The sequence below is a fragment of the Eretmochelys imbricata genome, chromosome 2, assembly GCF_965152235.1.
Source record: "Eretmochelys imbricata isolate rEreImb1 chromosome 2, rEreImb1.hap1, whole genome shotgun sequence".
In the NCBI taxonomy this organism is placed as follows: Eukaryota; Metazoa; Chordata; order Testudines; family Cheloniidae; genus Eretmochelys; species Eretmochelys imbricata.
Genome location: NC_135573.1, coordinates 24,973,162 through 24,988,130, shown reverse-complemented (window position 1 = coordinate 24,988,130; position 14,969 = coordinate 24,973,162). Strand labels below are relative to the sequence as shown.

Genomic DNA, 14,969 nt, shown 5'->3' with positions numbered 1-14,969 from the left:
AGTCACCTTGCAGTCTTAAATGTGACATGAAGGCTGGTGTTTACATTAGAAAGAGTACAAAGTCTTGACATTTTTGTGATCTTTTAGGACTGACAGTGGAACATTGCCACTGTTCTTGATGATTTAATAGCAAATAAAAATTCTGTTTTTCACATTAGAAATCTGATCTTGAATGACTTCAGATGCTCAAAAAAAGGCTTCTGTTGATTCTCTCAAAGCTGCTGTACTTAGGGAAGAACTATAATTAACGTAACAGCAAGTTTAAAAGATACTTCACATACTTGAATTTTCTGGGTTTAATTTTTTTTGTAAGATGCATAGAGGCATTCATGGTTTGAACAGCATAAAAAAATTTCATTATCGTATTTAGGGCATTTTTAACATATGTTTGAAAACATTTTCAAAGTGAAGCTGAACTATGACAGGTGCTGTAATTACAGCATTAAAAACTGAAATCCTACTTTTACACAGAATAACCAGTTGTACTGCAAATCTCCCTTTACTATCCTGGTTGTGGGTCTCAACCCTGACCTCATAGGGCCACCTTTATGGGTAAAAGGATACAATAGAAAGCTTGTAAAACAGTAATATAATGAAAATCAAATTTACTAGGGGTGAGGATGTGTTGAGCCACTGAGTTTTCTGTAGGACACAGTAACATGGAGAAATTTGTGTTTGAGTCCAGTTTCTTATCCTGTGGGGAAATCAATCATAAAGCTTGCTGAATATCACTCACAAATAGATATGGCAGCATTCAAAGCCATCATGAACTCTCTCTTTCCAGCTGCTATTTGCAAAGCTAGAACTGTGTTTGGCTAATTCCCTAATGTTTTGTAAGAGCTGATATGAGTCTGACCAACAGCTCTGAGAGGACAGGCTGTGTATGGACTAAGACCTCACTATTTTTCAGGGTACCTTGCTTTGGAGATGACATGAGAGCCCTGATATCTACTAATACGATGTCCTATTTTATCACCTCCATAAAAAGCCACTTCAACACCATCAACAGTTGAAGTATGCTTACTCTGCAAGTCCTGCAATAATTCAAATAATTCTGAAAGTCCCCTGAAAATCTTGGCTGTAAAGAATCATTGATATCTCTGGAAAATTGAGAAAATTGCATTTGGAAACAATTCTATTTAGACATGGTATGTTTTTTCCTCATTTGTTTATTATTTGAGCTCATCTGCCCTTATTGCTCACCTGAAAGTTGTATTTCTCTGTTTGTACCAAAAAGAAGAAAAAGGTGAAGTTTTAAAAGCAAAGGATATTTTTAATAAAACTGTCCCTAGCAGTATAAATCGAGGAAGAAAAAACAAGAAAAAATATGCTAAGATCAAACTGTCAAGTTTGATCAAGTTGTAGTTGTGTCGGTCACACGATATTAGAGATACAAGGTAGGTTAGGTAATCCTCATCCACCTTGTCTCTCAAAATTCAATGATTTTCAAAGGCTTTTAAGTGAGTTCGATGCACTTTCAGAGGCAAAGATAATGTCTCATTTCTCAGTAACCTAATAAATGAAAAGGAGTACTTGTGGCATCTTAGAGACTAACCAATTTATTAGAGCATAAGCTTTCGTGAGCTACATCGGATGCATCCAATGAAGTGAACTGTAGCTCACGAAAGCTTATGCTCTAATAAACTGGTTAGTCTCTAAGGTGCCACAAGTACTCCTTTTCTTTTTATGGATACAGACTAACACGGCTGCTACTCTGAAACCTAAGAAATGAAGTGTATTTCCTCTGTGCTAAATGTATAAATAGCAGGGGTAAGTGGGTCATTCAGCACATAATCTCAGATTAATTTTTCTGTCCATTATAGATCTATATAAGTAATGGCCAACTGGCCCCCATTCCACTCTGATTCAGAATACACCCATTCTGAACCTCAGCATACTTAATATGGAACAACATTAGAGTATGGAGCTGGCTGACGGAGAGTCCCATAAGTCCCATTTGTAAACAATCTGGCACAGTTTTGCAAAGTTTCTTGTTTATGACTTTATACCCCATAGTATGTAAAATAATAAAAAATGAAACGTTGCAAAACATCACATAAAAGTTATAAATACTAAACCTCAACAGATCAGCTTCATACGCTAATGAGTATCTGTGGTAACTGACATGCCCCAGCATGCACCATGCTTTGCGATAACAGTGGAAAAGGAGATGTATAGTGCCAATCTATAAAAGGGGGAATAAGGACAACCCTGGGAATTGCGGACCAGTCAGCTTAACTTCAGTAACCGGAAAAATAATGTAGTAAATAATCAAGCAATCAATTTGAAAACACCTAGACGATAATAAGGGGATAAGTAACAGTCAACATGGATTTGTCAAGATCAAATAGTGTCAAACCAACCTAATAGCTTTTCTTGACAAGATAACAAACCTTGTGAATGGGGGGAAGCAGTAGACATGGTATATCTTGACTTTAGTAAGGCTTTTGAAACTGTCTCGGACGACCTTCTAATAAACAAACTAGGGAAACATAGCCTAGATGGAGCTACTATAGGTGGGTGCATAACTGGTTTGAAAACTGTTCCCAGAGAGCAGTTATCAGTAGTTCAAAGTCAAGATGGAAGAATAAATCGAGTGGGGTCTCACAAGGATCAGTCCAGGGTCCAGTTCTGTTCAATATCTTCATCAATGATTTAGATAATGGCATAGAGAGTACACTTATAAAGTTTGTGGACGACACCAAAGTGGGAGGGCGGTTTAGGTTGGACATTAGGAAAAGCTTACTAATTGTCAGGGTAGTTAAACACTGGAACAAATTGTCTAAGGAGGCTGTGGAATCTCCATCATTGGAGGTTTTTAAGAACAGGTTAGACAAACACCTGTCAGGAATGGTCTAGTTATTACATAATCCTGCCTTGAGTGCAGGGTACTGGACTAGATGACCTACTGAGGTCCCTTCCAGTCCTACACATTTTATGATTAGCCATGACACTGTTCTTGCATTTATATGCTCACCACCCTTCTATACACTATACTTTAAAAGGTAAAACATTGCAAATCACCTTTCAGAGTTTAGCAAAGTTATGGAAAAAAATATTGGAAATTATTTAAGGGACATGCTAGAAGAATAAGAAATCAAAGATTAACTAGTGTTGACCAGTTACTGGATTTCTCTCTACTAATGACAGAGTAGGGAAGTTTAGTAGGGAACTCTGCTTAAGGTTTTCAAGAAATATCTAAGAATAATAGTTAGAGGTAAAAATCCAGAGAAGAGGAGTAATAGAATTCTATAAGGTAATTGTCTAAAGAACAGGAAACAAAAAGGTAATCATAGCTGGAAACTTTTCAAGTTTAAAACCATCATAAGTATCTCTGAGGCCAGTTTGAGTGTCTTTATTACTAGAATTAATCTAGTTATAATTTATTCAGATTGGCCACACAATTCATTTGTTACTAGAATACATTTGCTTCTGCTTTATTGTTCTCTTCTATTTAAAAATGTTTTTTGTAACCAAATACAGTCAGAAACCAACTCTCCCAAATCACTGACTGGGTCTATTTTTCTTCTCCCTAACTTTATTTTCTGACTTTGGCTTATTTTATTGTTTTAATTTGGATTTTTTCTTCTAAGCATAGCATATTGCCTTACTAAGAAACGTATCAAAAATATACAACCAGAACACAGTAATATATATTTAAATAAACTATTCTTGAATACCTAACAACATATAAAACTCACAGAAACCATTCTACACTTGCTTTTCATCAACACTCAAACATTTACTAAAGTGCATTCAGGGGGAAAAAAGCTGCAGAACAAGAACACTTTCACTGGTTGAGACTCATATACTATCTGTGATCTGCAAATTAACCTATTCATACCTGGTGTTGATGGTCTCTCCAACATATTCAAATGATGGTAGATAAAAGCTTGACTATCATGAACAGTGTCCATATCAATTTCCTCCTCTTCCTGAGAGTTTGAGAACTAAAACACCAGCAAGAAATATGTAAAAATAAGGGAATATTAATAATTAACTCTAACAGGTCTTATTTTTCTGGGGAAAGGAAGCAAATTTATCACTGATAAAGAACAAAAGTGAAGGAATATATAATATAAAAGTCTAGTTCATTATCCTTCTTTCTAATTTACAGTGGAAACCGCGTGAACATTTAGAACATTAATTGGCAGCTTCATTCCCTGCCAGCCAATAAAGAATCTGATGGGAGACGATTTTGCCAAAGTAATCGTAACAACTACCTTACACATATGCACAGCATGTCTTTTGTTAGGCTACAGCTGTTAGAAAACTCAGCAAAAGACTTTACTGTTATACTAAATACCCTACACATTGTTAAAGTTGAATTGCCATTTTCTTACTCTGATTTTTAGTTTGACTTTACTGTCTTCATTCTTCTCTGGTATCTGCCCTGGCTCCAATGGGGACCCAAGTGGCATATCAGCCTTCCTCTTCACCCCTTGCTGATGAACAGAAATGCTGGATGCGGTTTCCTTAACAAGATGATCGTCCTCCTGAAGCAGCATTTAAAGATTAAAATTAGAAGACAGCAAAAGCATATTTAAATCTAAAAGTGACATAATGGTTGAAAACACACTTGAGTTGAACAGAACCTTCCCTGTAGTTGAGGCAAAAAATATTCCTTAAAACCTTTCATGGACTTGTGCCAACCTCTCCTACAAACATACTTTCTCTTTACTTCAATCCTTGCTCCCTCTGCATATCTAGAACTGGCCTCTCTTCTGTCCCGTCTCACAATCATGGTACTGTTAGTGTGCAATGAATCTCTGCAGCTCCTGAAAAGTCTTTCTATATATCTGCCTCACTAACTCTAAATCTCAGTTGAATTATCATAGTTTCTGATCTAAACAAGGGATTTAGATGAATCTTCTCAGAGGTTAAATTTAAAAGCGAACACTAATTTTGTTGAATAAAAGTAAAATATCATGGTTATGCCCCTGATTTTCTTTTACATGTCATACTAGCTTTTCTCCAAAAAGGAGGAGTGAAAGAACCCTTTTAAAATTACTGCTTAGATTAACCAAATAAAGATAAGAGGAACATGAAAATAAATGTATACATCGAATGAGTTACAAACTACACAGTTATAGGCATTAAAAAGGAGAAAGGCCTTCCAAAGTACAATGAAAACACAAAATAAAATACAGGAAAAGACAAACGTATTTACAGAAATAGACACTAGCCCTTTCTAAAACCTAGACAAAAGTAAGGCCTACCATAGCCTTTTCTCCAAACCATTAGAAGCATCTACTACTATACTAAGGTGCGGTACTGCTTCTGAATCAGGGGTGTCCCACACCAATCACGAGGTGAAATGCATGCTTTCTAGAATTAAAACTTCAGCCTTGGTAACTTACCTCCTCCCACAGCAGATTCCAGAACAACAATAATTTAACAATTCTCATTCTCAAACAACTCATGCTCACAGAACATGCAACCTCAAAAGACAGTCTAGTCAACCTAAATATGCTCTAGCATCTGTCAGAAATTCTTTTTACTTCACAAAAATATATTTTTATCCTTGGTCAGGCCTCTTCATTTCATGCTCTGTTATTACTTCTAATACTATTTAAGTCTGTGAAACATTCTGGAAGAAAGTTTGCCTGAGGTGCTATCCAACTTCTGTACTGTATTATTCTGTTTGTATTTCACAAGGAAAACTAAATCAGCATCAGTTTAGGGTGATTTTTTTTGAAAATAAACACAGCCAAGTTCTGGGAACTGAGAAGAGGCTACCTAGATCCTTAAAGCAGAAAAATCCATAAACACTCAGAAATCAAGGTATTGTGTGTGCTGTAAGCACATCTAATAACAAAGACATATTTAAGCAAGTTTCACAAACAACAGATATAGTGAAATGATGTCGTTTGCTCACACATTTTTCAGAGTATGCTGCTTCCAAGTATATTACAAGCTAATGGCCACATCTGCCTTTGAATACACATAGCTATCTGCCTATGAGTTACTGTGAGGTGCTCAGATACCAGCAAAAAATGTTACAGAAACGTTTATAAATAAGGACATTCATGATGCACATCTGAGGACAGAAACTAGTTATATGTGAATAAGTTAAGTGTTGCACAAATGCTGATAACTTTCAGAGGCAATTCAAAGAATCTCTGATGATCCACACATTAACATTAAATTTCTGCACTCATATTTTTATCCTCTAAAAGCTTTGAGCATAACTCTTACTTTAAAGATAAGGACTAGAGAAAAGATGGACTTTTTAGTGAGAAAAAATTCTGTATTTATTTCCCATTACTTTGAATGTATGTTATTTTTACTCCTAAGCGTGCTATATGCCTCACAGGGAGTAAAAGAACAGGTTCCCATCCCAAACTGCTTATAATCTAATTTTATACATGACGAGTGAGCTACCCTTTGCCCACTGAGTTCTCTCACTAGCACTTAGTCTTATAGCAGTTGATTTTTTTTTTTTAATTAACCTGTCACACAAATAGTCTTCTCTTTCTCTACTAAATGTTGATTTTTCCCTCCATAATTACATCTGCCCAAGGCCCACTTTAGGCAAGATTTAGTTCTGAGCTAGTGGCAGTTTTTGTATTAAAATACCTTACTTTAAAATCCAACATCCTGCATCCTCAAAGGCCTAGAAATGGGATCTTCATACCGTTGGGAAGAGGACTTTTCTAGTTTCCCAGTGGGACCATGCACTTAAAAGGAAAACACTATCAGATTTTAAATCTGACATTTTTAGGCACTTCTATGAGTCTCTTGGAGCCATGTATTCAGGTGTAGTTGGACTCATGGGAACTAAGGCACTTGGTTTCTAGATGGAGATATAAAGAAAACTCAATACATCCCGTTTTCATGCTGATAAAAATCTTTACACCACAGCATCACAGGTTCTGCGTACATCAAGCTTACTTCTTGTAAATGATACAGAAAACAGTTACGTTTTAGAATGGATACAAATGAGGAGTGAGGGTGGGCTTGGCAAACTAACTGGAAGGTCATTCCACACAATTAGGGAAAAGGCACAAAGGTGGAATGAGAGAAAGAGACAGAGGGTATTAAGGCTGGCACTATACTGGAAGACTTGAGAGTAACACAAAACAAAAAGGTCAGAGGGTTAAGTCTTGAAAGTTCAGACAAGAAGTCTGAATTCATTACACAGTACAATTCGGAGCCAGCGGAAATATTCAAAGCAGGGTGGGGAGGCATGTGCAGATGGTCAGTGCTTACAGTGCTTTGGAATCCTATCAGTTGCCCATGATTGTTAGGATTGTTCACCGGTTCCTGACTGTTTGCCACTGACTCAGGGACGATGGTAGGATTAAGTACAGCTTTCTTTTCTTTCAGATTAAGGACCAGTCCAAGCTCTGGTAATGGCAAACAAGAAGGTCTATTGAGGCCAAAAAGTGTGAAGTACAGGTCCACAGCACCACATCGGAGCCTCCAGTCGTGTGAAGTACCTAAAAATCAAGGAGGAGCAACTGTTAAAATGTAGAGATAATCTTTAAAAACAAAAAAAAAAGTTCAAATGATTTGGAGTCATCAAGCTGTGCACATTTTTAGCCTCTGTTGCCCTCATCCTTCCCTCCTATTATTTGTTACATTCACTTGTTATGTTTGCTTTTAATAAACACTGTAAGCTGTTTGAGGCTGGGAGCATGTCTTCCTATATGTTCTGTACAACGCTTGCCACAACAGGACCCCAATCACAACGGGGATCTTTGGGAGCTATATCACAACAACACTAAATCATATTAATAAAAAAATACACATGCCATTAGTTTCCAAATTTAACATCTCATTTTAGATTTTAGTATCAAAGACAATTAGCAGGTAAGTGGAACAACACATCGACAAACTAGCCTTTCACCTCAGCAGGTCTGGATGCGAAAATGAGTTACATGAAAAATAAACTGAATTTTATTGCTTCAACCTATTCTCTAACTGTCTACATCACAAAACTATAAAATCCAGCACAACTAACAGTGGCTGGGGAAGCTGTAAAATTGGTAAACTAAGCAAGAAGCTTAAATAGCAACAATCATTGCCACACCAGAAACTAGCTTCAACCATTCACATATTCTGTAGTACAAATCAATAAAATCCTGGCAATTCAATTTTGCTATACACTCAGAGTCATGATGTTTCTACCCCATCTTGTCTCCTGTACTGTATGATCATTATTATCTTGCCTTTGTTACAAGTCTACACATATGCAGTGTAGCTGTGTCAGTCCCAGAATATTAGAGACACTAAGTGGGTGAGGTTATATCTTTTACTCGATCAACTTCTCTTTGTGAGAGAGACAAGCTTTCAAGCACCCAGAGCTGAAGAAGAACTTGTCTCTCTCACCAACAGAAGTTGGTTCAATAAAAGACATTACTTCACTCACCTTGTCTCTCAAGCCTACATATACTCTTTTTAAAAATAATGTATGTTACTGAATACCATGTAGGAGGTCAGCTCTAGGCAAGGGACTGAGATGCAGTCTGCAATCATAAGTAAAATCAGTTGTCACTTCTGTCTGTCTTTCTTACATCCACACAACAGCAACAGACTCCAGTTACTAGTGAAGCATTACGGTCCAAGACAACCATAGTTCTAAGTCTGTGGGAAAGAGACATGACTGAAAAGGAACCATGTTTTCCTCTGTGTTTTATAACATTTAGCAGAAGAGAAACCCCAGTCATGACTGGGGCATAACTGTTGCACACACTCTGGAAATGTCACTGATGTAATTCAAAAGGAACAACTAATATGACTACCATCTAGTATGTTTCAACTTGAATCCAATATTTTGATTTGTAATTAAATTTAAGAAAATGTTTTAATACACTGAAAATGCTTTTATGAAAAATGAAATGATTAAAAACTCCACGTTGCATTGACATCATCACACACGAATGGTAAAAGCACATTTGGCACCACCCGTAGCAAAAAATATCTAACATCTGGCACAATGCTGTAAATACAATGGTTTTGGTGCAAACTCAGGCCAGCACTTGATTGATTACGAGTTCATCAAACATATTGTTCTCTACTAGGAATAGAAATTAAATTGGTAAACAAGGCAAGGATGAGCCAACTGCCATGTTGATTTGGCTGAGCAAGACCTTGCAGAGGGGAAAATTACAAGATGTATTCTTGTGGATTACAAGTACCATGGGAGCGAACAGTTTTTGGAATACTGGAAATGGCCCAACTTGATTATCATACACATTGTAAGGAGAGTGGTCACTCTGGATAAGCTATTACCAGCAGGAGAGTGAGTTTGTGTGTGTGGTTTTTGGAAAAAGGGGGAGGGGGGTGAGAAAACCTGGATTTGTGCTGGAAATGGCCCACCTTGATTATCATACACGTTGTAAAGAGAGTGGTCACTTTGGATGGGCTATTACCAGCAGGAGAGTGAGTTTGTGTGTGTGGGGGGGGGCGGAAGGTGAGAAAACCTGGATTTGTGCTGGAAATGGCCCAACTTGATTATCATACACATTGTAAGGAGAGTGATCACTTTACATAAGCTATTACCAGCAGGAGAGTGGGGTGGGAGGAGGTATTGTTTCATGGTCTCTGTGTATATAATGTCTTCTGCAGTTTCCACAGTATGCATCCGATGAAGTGAGCTGTAGCTCACGAAAGCTTATGCTCAAATAAATTGGTTAGTCTCTAAAGTGCCACAAGTACTCCTTTTCTTTTTGCGAATACAGACTAACACGGCTGTTACTCTGAAACCAGTTTTTGGAATAGACTTAGTTGTATATATTTATGCAGTTTCATGCACCTCTTTTCTGATGAGAGTTGCATGAACAACTGGCTGGTGATGGGGGGACAGATCTAACATTCAAATTGAACATGAAAATACGCTGATGAGATAAGAACTATCCTTATTTTTTCTTTATAAATGATCTGGCAATTTAATATTCAATAAGAGATAATCAATATTCAGCATCAGTCCCACTTTCACAGAGAAGGTCATCAGAATTGTTAATCTTAAATACAACTGCAGGGAGAATATGTGAACCCCTGTAAATATAGCTCATCACTACACTCTTTGGAATTCAGTAGCATCATCAACTTTATGTTTGTCAATAAAAGATTACAGAAAAAAACAAAGATTTGTTTCCCCACAATGTAATTATTTTAGGTTTTTGTAAATTTAAATTCATCACTGCTTGAAGACCATGCAGCCATATATCTGGTGGATTATTAATTCATCTTGCCTTTAACAAACATTTTTATTGGCACTCACACTTTGCAATTATCTTGGTATTTTTATTTACAGAAAATAAAATTCAACCAGAATGTCACCTTCATGCATAGGGATTTAAGTGCTTAAAGTAACAAATATAATGAAAATGTATATCTTATTTGTTATTTGCAAAAAGAGGTAATGGATATAAGTGAACACTGCACACACACTTCTCTTGAGAAACAAGGAACACAAATTCTCTGGAGATAGATTCAGGAAATAAACATTTTGATGTTGACTCTTGGCAAATCTTATAGAACTGAACAACTAGTAGTCTTCCTACTTTAACCCCTGGAGTGTAGCTGTAAATTTTCAAGCACTAAAAATAAAGATGCAAAGAGAACAGTCAGCTCTGAATGACCTAAAAGACTACGTAAATGTTTATATGTAATCCGTACTGTGCCAAATGTTAAAGAACAGTTCGTGAGTACTGGAGAAAACTGACTCAGTAATGAAAACAAGTCAATAGCAAAAGATACAATCCCTTCTCACAATCGGATCTTTACTAGTCAAACCAAGTCAGTCTTAATTTTAAAGTAAAAACTTCTTAAGATCTAATTTATCCACAGAAATTCTAAAATCTACTTTACTCATTTAGGTTGGGGATGGGGTGCTTGATCTAATGAAAACTTGAAGTGTTTGATCCATTTGAATATTGAAAATAATTCAAAAATTCATTTCAGGATTTATTCAAAAATTATATATATGAAAATTACATTCCAACATTTTGTAATAGAAAAGACACAATGTGTGAAGTAGCAACACAAGGTGAAAACTGTTGGCCCTACTACAAGAAATAATTCTTTTGCAGGCTTGGATCACGGATCACACAAGGTGTGAGTCTATGCTAAACGTACTTTTCAACAAGTACAGTAATTGCAGAAGATGGAGAAAAACAGGATGCCAAAGGACAATCCTGTATGTTGGACAGCCCTACGAGATGATGAAAATGTGAATGGAAAGCCTCAATTTTTGAGCTTTTAACAAACAAAGAAACCTAAAGAGAGCTCATTTTATATACCAGAGAATGTGCAGAATGTTAACCACTCCAACTTTCTTAAAATACAGAAGAGATTCAACCTGAATTCATAAGTTTCCAAAGCTGATCCACCAAAGCTTCATTGCACAAGGGAGACTCCATGTTCTTAGTAAAGGGTGGATTCCTTGTCAGCATGTTCAAAATCTTATGTCTGAAAGAGAAACAAAAGTTGCTTTTTTAATCAAAATGAACTGAGACTCCAAAGTTACTGTGTTTTGTACGTCTGCAATTCTGTTTTTGACACTGGAGTTTTTACTGGGCATACAAATATTAAGATTTGTGAGCCCCTAATATATACATATATTTTAATTCCTTTTAGCTCTTTCTTCTGTCTGTACATACACACGTATATGCACATCTCATCCCCAAATTAGTTAGTTTTCAGATAATAAATAGGACATGACCAGGGTGGACATTAGTTGATAGCATCACTCATCAAGGTAAAGGGAAAGTGTGATTTTGTATCTAGGCTGATTTGTTTTCATGACAATTTGAAAGGCCGTGTTATGCTCTAAGGTAAATTAATTGGAGCTGTACTGAGTCAATATACTCTTCATATTCTAATAAATATTTATTTTCAGTTGGATTTAAAAAAAAACATGTCTAAACATTAAATGTGTTACAAAATGACAGGAATCAGTAAAAACATTTAAGACTCACTCTTCCCTTTTTAAAGGGACGCCTATAATTTAGAAATTACATTACTGTCTGAATATTTTGCATGCAACACCTCTGACCCCAATACTTGACAGAAGTGAGCAAAAAACAAACACTGTATTTTTTCAGATGGTTTACTATGCTTGTGACAACATATTGTGAATAGTAATTGTCACCATTTCCCCTAAATAGTCAGATTTCTCCCTTGTTGAAAAGACCCTTATAAATATGGGAACAGAAAAACCTTTAACGTTTGAAGGGATTTTTTAAATATTCAGGATATAATTTTAAAGTGTGCTCTATCTGAAACTGGAATTTAAAAATGAATAAAAATGAATAAAAATGCAAACTGACAGGATCTCTTTGAGAGACTCAATTAAAATATTCTGCTTCCTCAGCTAATGTTGCCTGTTACATGTATCTGATCTAATGGGTCAAATTATACGCAACTTCCTTTAAAAAGAATAACAGCAATATATTCCTAGGACTAGGGAAATTAGTAACTATACTTGCAAAGGAAGCCTAAAAGATAAATAGGAAAAATACCTAAGTCTATTCATCTTAAAGAACAGTACGACTACATTGGCAATCAGGGACAGACAGAACTGAGGAGCAGGGAAACGAAGATCAGAGGTTGCCCATGCTAAAATATATACAGCATTGCATTGGCTAAATCTAAATTAAATCTGATAAAATTATCAAATAACCACAACATTTTTACAGGTTTCAGAGTAACAGCCGTGTTAGTCTGTATTCGCAAAAAGAAAAGGAGTCCTTGTGGCACCTTAGAGACTAACCAATTTATTTGAGCATAAGCTTTCGTGAGCTACAGCTCACTTCATCGGATGCATACTGTGGAAAGTGTAGAAGATCTTTTTATATACACACAAAGCATGAAAAAATACCTCCTCCAACCCCACTCTCCTGCTGGTAATAGCTTATGTAAAGTGATCACTCTCCTTACAAAGTGTATGATAATCAAGTTGGGCCATTTCCAGCACAAATCCAGGTTTTCATACCTCCTCCCCCCAACACACACACAAACCCACTCTCTTGCTGGTAATAGCTTATCTAAAGTGACCACTCTCCTTACAATGTGTATGATAATCAAGTTGGGCCATTTCCAGCACAAATCCAGGGTTTAACAAGAACGTCTGAGGAGGGGGGGGGAGTAGGAAAAAACAAGGGGAAATAGGTTACCTTGCATAATGACTTAGCCACTCCCAGTCTCTATTCAAGCCTAAGTTAATTGTATCCAATTTGCAAATGAATTCCAACTCAACAGTTTCTCGCTGGAGTCTGGATTTGAAGTTTTTTTGTTGTAATATAGCAACTTTCATGTCTGTAATCGCGTGATCAGAGAGATTGAAGTGTTCTCCGACTGGTTTATGAATGTTATAATTCTTGACATCTGATTTGTGTCCATTTATTCTTTTACGTAGAGACTGTCCAGTTTGACCAATGTACATGGCAGAGGGGCATTGCTGGCACATGATGGCATATATCACATTGGTGATATACAGACATGAAAGTTGCTATACTACAACAAAAAAAAGTTCAAATCCAGACTCCAGCGAGAAACTGTTGAATTGGAATTCATTTGCAAATTGGATACAATTAACTTAGGCTTGAATAGAGACTGGGAGTGGCTAAGTCATTATGCAAGGTAACCTATTTCCCCTTGTTTTTTCCTACTCCCCCCCCTCCTCAGACGTTCTTGTTAAACCCTGGATTTGTGCTGGAAATGGCCCAACTTGATTATCATACACATTGTAAGGAGAATAGTCACTTTAGATAAGCTATTACCAGCAGGAGAGTGGGTTTGTGTGTCTGTGCGGGGTGTGTGTGAGAAAACCTGGATTTGTGCTGGAAATGGCCCAACTTGATTATCATACACATTGTAAAGAGAGTGATCACTTTACATAAGCTATTACCAGCAGGAGAGTGGGGTGGGAGGAGGTATTTTTTCATGCTTTGTGTGTATATAAAAAGATCTTCTACACTTTCCACAGTATGCATCCGATGAAGTGAGCTGTAGCTCACGAAAGCTTATGCTCAAATAAATTGGTTAGTCTCTAAGGTGCCACAAGTACTCCTTTTCTTTTTACAACATTTTTACTTATCCTTTCACCCCATCTACAGTCTAACAACTGTTTTACACTCTTTGATAGCCAAACATAATGATGTTCATTCAGTCCTAACACACTTGAGATTAAAAAATAATTTGTTATATGCAACAGATCAATATTAGATTTACGTGTGCCAATTGTCTGTAGGAAAGACTCTTAAATCAAAGGACAAAACAGAAAATACATGTAGTTTGAGACTAAAAACTGATCAAATTTTATTTTTTAGTTATGGAATGTTAAACAATGATAACACTTTGCTAAGTATAAATTAACATAAACATCAAAGATGAATTTTGGTGGTATTTTACAAATTAATGGAAACAAATTTTCACAAAATATTTATAGATTTTAAGGCCAGAAATGACCATTATGGTCATCTAGCCTAACCTCTGGCATAACACAGGCCAAAGAACTCTATGCACTAATTCTACTATTAGTGAAAAGTGCTGACTTTAGGTATTTGTAGACATACTAACCTTACATAAGGTACAGGATCATTCTGAACCATGTTAAGCAACCACTGTAATTCCTCATAACTCCGATCAACTACAACAAAAATTAAATGACTTGTTAATTGTATGCAGAGACAACTAAAGAGCGAAGCAAAGACCAATTAGAAAATTATTCTATATATGTTACATAGAATCACCAGGGATTATCTGTAGCTGTATGATTGGACTGTATCACAAATGATGAAACAGACATTTCCATGTCAGTATAGATTAATACTAGTGATACATCTAAAATGACATTATTTTCTTTTTAAAAGGAGCAAAAATTCTTCAGTATTCAACATTACACACTAAAAAGTGAATAGTATGTTGAGAATATAATCCTGTAGTCTCTTTCATTCAGAAGAGTATAAGAAATATTATCCTGACGCTAACTATCCATTAAGTTTTGTAATAGATGTCTA

The 14,969-nt window shown here is 36.2% G+C and overlaps 1 protein-coding gene across 3 annotated transcripts in view; it reads right to left on the bottom strand.

Annotated features, from left to right (window-relative positions):
- The window catches only part of TAF2 (TATA-box binding protein associated factor 2), a 105,167-nt gene that overhangs the window by 10,863 nt on the left and 79,335 nt on the right, over nucleotides 1-14,969 (bottom strand). For 2 of the 3 annotated variants that reach the window (XM_077809859.1, XM_077809860.1), the window contains 5 exons: nucleotides 14,530-14,599; nucleotides 11,309-11,418; nucleotides 7,213-7,442; nucleotides 4,344-4,496; nucleotides 3,845-3,950 (listed from right to left, as the gene is read on the bottom strand). In XM_077809859.1, coding sequence (XP_077665985.1) covers nucleotides 3,845-3,950; nucleotides 4,344-4,496; nucleotides 7,213-7,442; nucleotides 11,309-11,418; nucleotides 14,530-14,599 — 669 coding nt within the window. Of the gene's footprint in view, nucleotides 1-3,844; nucleotides 3,951-4,343; nucleotides 4,497-7,212; nucleotides 7,443-11,249; nucleotides 11,419-14,529; nucleotides 14,600-14,969 lie in introns of those variants that run through there. The other variant, XR_013345073.1, reaches the window with a different exon arrangement.